This window comes from Phaseolus vulgaris, chromosome 10 (assembly GCF_051622355.1).
Source record: "Phaseolus vulgaris cultivar YP4 chromosome 10, ASM5162235v1, whole genome shotgun sequence".
NCBI lineage: Eukaryota > Viridiplantae > Streptophyta > Magnoliopsida > Fabales > Fabaceae > Phaseolus > Phaseolus vulgaris.
The window spans coordinates 41,099,084-41,109,330 of record NC_143507.1 but is presented as its reverse complement, the minus strand read 5'-3'; the positions used below and the strand labels follow the sequence as shown (position 1 = coordinate 41,109,330).

The 10,247-nt window shown below is 32.2% G+C and overlaps 1 protein-coding gene across 1 annotated transcript; it reads right to left on the bottom strand.

The window, feature by feature from the left end:
- Positions 1-6,566: 6,566 nt before the first annotated feature.
- LOC137818565 (transcription factor bHLH14) lies at positions 6,567-8,886 on the bottom strand. Its single transcript, XM_068622063.2, has one exon. The coding sequence runs from the start codon at positions 8,249-8,251 to the stop codon at positions 6,866-6,868; it is 1,386 nt and encodes a 461-aa protein (XP_068478164.2). The 5' UTR covers positions 8,252-8,886; the 3' UTR covers positions 6,567-6,865.
- Positions 8,887-10,247: the final 1,361 nt, after the last annotated feature.

The window sequence follows — 10,247 nt, the reverse complement described above, 5'->3', positions numbered from 1 at the left end:
GGATAATTGAGTGAAAAAAATAGTATTTTTTTATTAATCAGAGTTAAATGATTTTAATTTTTAACTATGATAATTATATATTTATTTATACTCAGTCTTAATAATAAATTTTTGAATTATAATAATAAATAAATTTATTATTTTAATTAATATTTTTTTAATTAGATTTATTTAGGTTATTATTATTATTTTTGTTAATTTTGTATTTTTTTAACTTAAGTTGTTTCTTTTGAATCAAAATAAGAAAAATAAAGAATTAGAGAATTAAATCTACAAATATCTTAGAAAAGGAATTTGCATTATTAAATCTACAAATATCTTAGAAAAGGAATTGAATGCAAATTTCTGCCGGGATATCCTCTAAAAATCATGCAATTAAAATTCCTCTACAAAATCTTTCAAAAAATAGAAAAAATATACTTTGAAGATATTATTTAAGAAAATCTTCTACAATATCTCTCACAATAATGTTGGAAGCAATTACAATCAATGCACAAATCTGAAAAAAATTGGAAACAATATTTATGGAAGAGAAGCAATATTAAAATTTGAGACTATTTAGGAATGACTATATATGTTTAATAATTTGAAATAGGAAAGGAAACATTTGATAATTGCAAAAACAAAAAGAATATCATAAGGCAAATTTTAATCCGATTTTGTGTAAAGAAAAGAATAAGGAAGAGACTTCAGAGGAAGGAAGAGAGAGCTTTTTGGATCGCGTTTCATAGGAGCAAACACATTCTAGACCTAGTTTTCTTTCTTTCTTTGTAATTCTTTTGTTTTGCTTCCGCTTAGAAGACTAAACTCTTTTAGTTGTTTCCTTTGTAATTTCACATTGAGTTCTGAGGTTTTGATCAATAAAAGTTTCGTTTTTTAATTTTATATAACAGTTGTTATAATATTCTAATATCCTCAAAAACTATTTTTTGTGAGAGGTTGTACTTGAACGCATAATTGAGAGTCTCCCTTATCTTAAATTTTGGTTTCTTAGTTAGTTCACATTTTTTTAATTAATTTCTTAGACACATGATTCAAGAGAAAGGAGGTAAACATTCTCATGGACTATACACATGGAACAAAGTGAGTATTGATTAAATCAGTAAACGCATGCTTTACTGGTAAGCTTCAGTTGAATTAGATTTAAACATGTTCAATTTGGTTCAGCTCTGTTGGAGGATTGAGAAAGGAATAATGTTTAGAGAACCTGTGAAGAATTCAATGGTGGAAAAATATCGGGATCAACTAATTTTTAATTGCTATTTTAATCTCTTTTATATTTTTTGCACAACTATCTCAACCCCCTTTTGCTTTATTGTTATTGCTAATTCTCATTGCTTGTAGATAAATTTTCAATTTTGTTCACTAGACTCACTATTGGATTCGTTGCGAGACGACTTGGGATCATTTGACCACAATTATATTATCATCTCTCTAACGTTAGACAAATCTACGTTGGAATCATCTTAATTTGACAGTAAAACGATAGCTATCAGAATGTTTGAGATACTTCAATTTGTATATAAAAATAGAAACTCATATTCTTTAAAAATAAAGTAAAAAATATCCTCTTATCCAAAAAACCTATTTCTACTTACAAGGAATTTTAGGTACTATATATCAAAACTCATATTAGCACCAAAACGATATATGACAATACACGTGCTTACTTATGACAATTTTTTATTAGTAAGAAAAAAATAGATATAAATCACTTCAAGGGTGATCTAACTCTTATACAGAACACAACAAATCCCACATCTCCCTTACAACTTGCGCAAAAAACCTACTAGACTAACGAAAAAACAAGTCACCCAATCAAGCGAAATGCCCTCAAATACAAACTAACACCCCAAACACATCCTACACAAAAAGGCCTTGAGGTTCAAAGTCACTTGATAAAAAGCATACAAGCCAGATGATCAATGCACCAATCAGAATAAGAAAATCAAGCAAATACAATTTTAGATGTAACCCAAGACCATACCTTTAGTTAGACCAAGGTGAACTTTTAGAATGATCAACCACTCGCCTTTAAAAATGTGTTTGTTCATATGTTTCCAAATTTCACCAACAACTGCAATCCAAACACTTCCTCAAACAACATTGACATTAATAGGTACATTTAAAAGTTTAAAATGTAAGAAGTGTGAAACATAATCATGATGGTCCACCGACCCCAACCCCAACCAAATGTAGCATTGGTTCCAAACTAGCCAAACAATTCTACATTCAAAAAACAAATGTCTTGTTGTCTCCACTTCCACCCTGCAAAAAAAACATAAGTTACTAACAACTGCGACCCCTTGTCTTCCCAAGTTGTCCTTAGAAGCAATTGAATTAACCAGCGCCCTCCAAGCAATGAATTGAATTGATGTCAAAGCTTTAGTCTTCCACAAGAAATGAAACAATGACAAATTGTCCCCCTCAAAAGAACCCCTTAAAATATTGTAAGCAGATTTTACCGAGTACCCACTATCCTTATCGTCCTTCCAAACCCATTTATCTTCATAATCCAAGTCTGGGTTCATTCCTTGCACCACCTGTAAAAGCTGAAGTTCCAGATTCTTCTCCCATTCAAACAGACCCCTTCTCCAAACTAACTTCCACTCCCAACTACCATTAAACCACTCCCCACAAGACACTAATTTAGCTTTTTTATTACAACTCAAGGAAAACAGTCTCGAAAATTTACTCTTCAGGTCTTCATTACCCACCTAGATATCTTACAAGAAATTGACTTTCTTCCCGTTTCCAACTCCCCACTCAAAGTTCCTACCCACTCCTCCAACCCCAAACCTCTTTCAGATCTCTCCACCAGAGAGAATCCTTGTTATTAATCCTTTGCTCTTTCAAGCTTCTCGAACCACCGTATTTAGACTCGAGAATCTCCTTCCACATACCTTCCTTGTCAGAACTTAGTGCCAAATCCATTTCCCCAGCAAGGCCACATTGAAGAGCCTTAAGTTCAAGATACCAAGACCGTCATCTTCTCGTGGCTCGCAAGCCTTTTTCCAAGAAACCCAAACAATCTTCCTCCCTTTCAAACTCCAGCCTCACATAAAACTTCTTTGTAATTTCTCAATCTCCTTCCACACCAAAATAGACATCTTATACAAAGATACATAAAACAATGGAATAGACGAGAGAACGACTTAATCAAACAAGTTTTCCCTGCCAACAAAAGGAATCTACCTTTCCATCTACTCAATCTACTCTTGATTCTTTATAACACTCCGACCCAAAACACACCTATCTTGTGACATCCCCACAAGCGTCTCCAAATATTTAAAAAGAATTTTCATCGCATCGCAGTTAATAATAACTACAAAACGCTGAGTCTGATCAACACTCACCCTACTAATTTTATTCTTCATTAAATTTACCTTATGGCCCGACTAAAAAGAGTTTAGAATAACCTTTCCAATGAGGCTAACTCAAAACTTACTTCTGACAATAATTTTATCAGAATCTCATATATCTCATGTGACAAAACATATTTACGAAACCAAACCATACAAGCATATGTCACTGATCATCAATCCCTTTCTAGACCCGTTTTACTTTTGATGATATTTAGGAAGATATGAGATCTAAAATCCAGAGTATGAAAAAATAGTGATTTTTTTAAACTGGAGCAGTGTTTCATCCACAGTGAAGAAAGTAACATAGAAAGATGATTTTGGCTGGGCAACTGTTTGTGTCATCTTGCCCTATTTCTTAGTCCGCACGAAAGTAAAAACCCTACCATAAAGTTTTCTTGGGTTATTTATTGGTACACGTTGCCTAAAAAATCAGATCCTGGATAGCGAACACAATAATATCTGTGTAAAATATAAAGAAACAAATGATAGCTCATGCACAACTGAAGAATAAAGGATGTGCATAAAGAAATTTCCTCACGTTATGCATAATATTACTTGTATCTCCTCATTGTTTGCAAAAAGAACAAACACCTCCACAAATGACAAAAGAAAAGTTGGTGTTCACGTCATCTATATTTCACCAAATTGATTTTTCTTCTTCTCTTTCTTGTAAGTTCATGTGTATATTATCGCGAACCAAAAGCAGGTAGATGGAAGTTTGCACTAAGAGGCATTAACTTGTATGATCCTATATATTAGTTCTATTTTTATAACAATATTTTTCGTTTTTATTTCCATGTCCTTATATAGATAGCATGGCTCAAGGATAATTTACGATCCATTATGTATTGATTTTCAATAATTGTTTTATATAAGAAAGATAAAATAATATTAATAGTGTTCAAGAATATAGATTATACCGTAGTGTATTGAGGGGGTTCTGCCAAGATCTTTCACCGAATACTATAATCTCCATAAACTTCACAAATACCCCTTAAAACAAAATTATTAATACAGAATCTGACCTAAAATTTGAATAATAACCTATCTTAATCTCAATTCAGTGTTCAAAGTTCACCACAACTTTAAGAAAAAGATAGATAAATAATAATAAGGAACTCTACCAAATGCATGTTTTGATTGTTGTTTTAATATGAACACGGAAATGACGCAACCGGCCAAATCGAGGTTTTCCACGTGACATGGGAACATCGTATATCCAAGACTGGAGTTTCGAGTTGAGAATTTGAATGGGCAACGTTGATAAGAAAATTACAATGAGGAAAATTATAATTTTTTCAAGGAAAGTCTCAACATGTATAACAAGAAAACCCTAGAAAAGATTAATTATTGACATCTTCATAAATTGTTTGATTAATTTTAAGTAATCATATATTTGATTAATTTTATTTCCAATTTTATTGCGTTTTTTATATGTTTCACTAAGCACACATATATTTTAGATAAAATTAAAAAATAATTAATATATTCATAAATTTTAAAATAGTAAATAATACTTTTAGATTATTGACATTTTAAATAAAATAATACATTGACTAATAAACCTTTACATAATTTTTCTATTCGTTACCGATAAAAAAGAAAAGATAAAAACTGTAAGTTGATTCTGTTTGTAAATGTATAAAATACACCAATTCTTTAAGAAGAATACCAATAGTTTATGCTTTGTGACCTTAATTTCGTAAATTTTAAATTAAAAATTTCTAATTGCTTTTAAAAAATAGTTTAAGAAGAAAACAAGATAAAACAATAACTGAAGCAAATTTGCTGCAAAACCTAAAGTGAAATAAATAACCTGAACAAAAAGCTAAAACACAAACCAATCGACGGGAGAGTACTGCAAGCATGTCAGTAACATTCTTTTTTCAAGTATTTACGAATAATAAAATAATGTTATCCAACACATACGTAACATTATACAATTCAATTGTGGGTTGTAGCAACTCCCTATACTGAATTAAAGAATTACTTTCTTTCCATTATGTCTCACGTGCATATATAACACTCAGTTTGGACATATGTAATCTTATATTAAGCAAATTTGAAGAGTTCATGGCTAAAAAGAGAATTTGTTTAAATTTATAAAAATAGTTTTAGACACCCAAAATTTATTTTTGATTAAATTAATTTTCTATAATATAAAAATAGAATAGATATATTATGTTTTTAATAATCAAAGGATATATATATTATATATAATCAGTCATGAGACTAACTTATCTAAAGCAATTAATAAATGACGGTAATGACTAGATAAGCCAGTAATTCGGTTTGGTGACCGATCGACCTCACCAAGGATACTTAAAACACTTAATAAATGACGACAATGATAGTTACAAAACTCTTTCTGAGTCACATTTATGTCTTGTTGGAAATATTTTTGACAAATCAGCTAATACTAATTAACCTAGAGATATTATTCAAATGTACCAACACACCTATATATCAATATATCTTTCTACAAATCAGGGATCACAACACACATCAATGAACAATTGATATTCAGTCCATCACAACAAGGGTTCATGACCAACACTATAACTAAATCCTTTGCAAAGGTACACTTTAATCAGTACACGAATATACATTCTTTACACAAAGTACTTACTTGATCGTCAGAATACCCTTTCCAGGTCAACCCCGACCGAACACCAACATTTGAGAAAAAAGACTTGAAAGAAGGAGCGAGAAGATCACCGCCATGTCAACAATTGTAAAATCAGTGTAGACTCTTTTGTCTATACAGGTAATATATATATATATATATATATATATATATATATATATATATATATAATATGAAAATGATAACAATTTAGTATTTTTTTTAAAACAAATGTGAGCGGTTAGTAGAGAATTTTCAAGAATCAGTATAATTTGAGAAAATTTCATGAAATGTTATTGTAAGTTATTCTTTATTATAACCTTTAATTATAAAGTTTTAATATAATATTTAAGAAAATTACATAATTATCAAAATTTGACATTTCAGCAAAATTTTAATAAAATATATTTTATTTATTCTAACACAATCTATAACATGACTTGTAATATATATATATATATATATATATATATAATGAAATTATAGTAAGCTGATGTTTGTATTTATTTATTTTTATTTCCATATGCCATCTAGTATCAGGATTTTGAGAAATCATAAACAAGATTGTGACCACATTTCTACTAATCTTTGTCTTGAACTTCAAATTCCAAAAGGATATATATACAAAACACAGTGGTTGACATAAACGACAGGCTTCTTAGATTCCCCGGTCAGCATCCAAAACACATAATTGAAGGTTGGAGGCAACCCCACCGTCATCAAGCACCACGCACGACAAAAAAAGAAGAAGATAACTTTCTTTTAATCTAAAGCGTTAATCATTATTATAACGTACACCAAGAACCAACTATACTATGAACAGCAACATCTTACAGTTACAGCTACTATCCTTACGGTAACAATCTGGCCACTGTCACTGATCCAACCTCATGAGAATGGCAGATTTAAGACCCTCTTCGCTCCTCATTCCATTAGGGACATTAATCACCACGTCCTGAAGCATGAGATCGTTAACGCACGACATGCTAGCATGATGAACCTGAAACTCTAGGTCTCTCAATGCACCCATTAGCCTCGCCCCGGGGTGGTTCGCATTTTCGGATTGCACCCTCACCATGGCATCGGGCCCCATGATCTTCACATCGATCTCGAGACCAAATGGGCCCGGGCCTCCAGCACCAGGCCTACTTTGGTCTACGATGGTGGAGGTGGTGGTGCTCTGATTATCCATGGTATCCATCATTTCTGTCTTGACCCTTTTGTTACCTTCTCGTTGTTGCTGCGATTCCAAGTACTCAATCTTCGCTTTGAGCTCGTTGATGTAAGTGACAGCATCGGATAGCAACGAAGCCTTGTCCATCCTCGAAACGTTCGGAACTACCGCGCGTAGCGCGTAGAAGCGGTGGTTCAGCTTCTCTCTCCGTTGCCGCTCAGCCTCCACGTGGTTCATTGGTGTCTCGCGGCCGATAACAGGTTTTCTGCCTCGTTTTTTGGGCTCCGAGGCTGTCGGGGTTGTGGTGGTTGGCAACATTGGACAATCCGAATCAGAGTGTTCGGAGTCTACGTAGATGTCTTTTTTGTTGTTGGGTGGTGTTTGGGCTTGTTTTCGCTTTTTGGTTTCTTGGATTCCGGCGACGATGCCGATGTCAGCGAAGGAGATGGTATTGTCGTTGAGGACTTGAACGGGAAGCGGATCTGGGAGGGGTTGGAAGAGGGACTTCACGTGCTGGACGAGGTTCCAGTTTTGTTTGATGCTGTCGTAGGATCCCATTTCGACGACGCCGTCTTGTGTGGGGATGGAGATCAACGTTTGGATCCCGTGCAAGTGGGCCTCGTTGGATCTGTCGCACTTGTAGAATTGGAGCTCCTGCTTGTTGTTCAGCCACAGCACGGATCCCAAAGCAAAAGACTTGCCAAGGAGTGAAGAAGGAGTGGGAGGGGTTGAAGAAGAAGAATTGGTGACGGTAAATGTTCGAGTCAACGACATGACGTAGAACCACTCGGCGTCGTTGATGTTTTCTGTTGTGGGGGTTTTGGTGAATTTCTTGGTGGAAATGGGGGTTGGGAATTTTGGAGAAGTTTCTTTGGTGCCTTGGAAATGACCTTCTCCGAAGGACAGGTAAAGGTTGCCATTGTCGTCGTGTGAAGCCTGCCAGAAAATGGCGTAGACCCACCAATCGGGTTGGCTTTGGAGGAGAAATTGAAGTTTTTGTTGAAGGGATGGTGTTGGGATTGGGTTTTCTTGGGGTTGAGAGACCAAAGAGGAGGATGAGGAAGGAGACATGATTAGTTCCTCCATAGGGTGTTGTGTGAGAAAGAGGTAGTACTAGAAGTAGAAGTAGAAGTAGAAGTCTTTAGGTGTGGGTGTGAGGTTTGGAAGAAGTGGAGAATGAAAGAAGTGGTTGAGATGGTTTGGGAATTAATAGAATAAAGATAAGGTATAAATGATGTACGGATGAACAGTCCTTTTAGCGTGAGGAAAGGGTGAAGGGTGTAAAATAGAAGGAGAAAAGTAATGCGTTAAGATTTGGGTTGGAAAGTTGAGAGTGGTGAGTTGTGGGTTGAGGAAAGGGGGGTTATATGAGGAGGAGATAGTGGGGCAAAAGTGTGAAATTTGGTGGGAATGGCTAAGAAAAATTGGCTCAAAATGATTGAGGTTGAGATGCAGGAGATGTTGGGCACCAAGAGCCAGCACGTGAAGAGCGAAAGGGAAAGGTGCAGTGATGCACGAAGATGGATAAATGGAGAACTGCGTTGACACAAGAACTCGTTTCTGTCCAAAGATGAGGGCAAAAAAACAATCATCATATTAAACTTCATCTTTACTTTTTTATTTATTTAAATATCAAATTTAGTAAGTTTTGTTTTAAAAGGTGTTTTGGTGGGTTATGGGATGAGTATGAGTAATATGAAATTATATTGAGACTAATCTAATAATTTCATGTTAAAAGGATTAAGTTTTCGATTTTCACATCACGTGAATATTTTTGTTTTAAATTTATTATCAATTTCATGGTTTTTTATTTTATTACTAATGGTTTCAATTTTCACATATGATATCAATTTATTAAATTTCTAACCAATCGATGTCAAGAAAGGTTTTAAAAATATTGATTTTTTTTAAAATTGCATCTTTTCTATTTTGTCTTGTTCTTTTTTATAGCTTTTTGTTACATGTTGTCATTTTTTAACATGAAAAATGACGATAATTGAACAAAAAAATATTTAATTAAGTATTAACATTATTATTTTTTTTATGACATTTTAATTTCTCTACACTTTATATCTAATTTTTCACTTTTTAATTCTTATATGAATAAAGACTAAAATATAAGATAAAAAATAAATTGTTGAAAATTGTGGATTAAATAAACAATTTAACTATTAAATTAGATAATTAGTCCCATTGGCTCGTTATCTGTCTTGTCGTTGTTTTCTTACGACTTTTAGCTCATTGCAATAATTACAAAAGGTACCACTTTTTCTTTTACAATTATACCCTCCATAGACCATATTACAAAAATATTCATCACTTCAGTTTGAATATAAGTTTTAGAATCTTTTTTAAGAATTATTTATTGAAGATATAAACATAAAATAAAATATAAAAATGTAATCCCAGCGATAAAATTAAAAATAACTTGATGTATATCATTATCTTTAAGTGTAACTAAATTTCAACTTATTTTACTTTATTTGATAAAATTATTCTCACCTACTATTTCTTATTTTTTGACGTTACTGTTTTTTTATCATATTTTAATAAAAGATACTTTAGTGTTTTATAGATGAGATAGGTGCACTTAACGGTATTAACTAAAAAAATTAATTATTTTGAGTTTCTTTTATAAATGTGAGATTGAAGAAACTAAACGTATAATAAAACTTTTGTTTTGAGTATTTCTAGAAATTTGAACAGATAAAAAATAGTTTACAATTTTTTTTTTGAATATTTTATTGTACTGAATGTGATTTTTGTTATTGCAATAACACAATCAATTAAAGAAGAAGAAAATCTAAAATAAATAAAATGTTAGAGAATGATTTATGTTTTTAAAGATTTGCTCTCATTTAGTAGAGGTGGAAAGTAATATGCATAAATTATAATTGTCATAATATCTCATATTTTTATATATCACTAGATTATGATACGATTTTTAACCACTAAAAAAATCAAACAACTCAATATAAACAATAAAATTAAATGATATATATATATATATATATATATATATTTATTTGTAGTTGTTCTAGATATAATTTCAACTACTATGTTTTTGTCTTAATATACATAT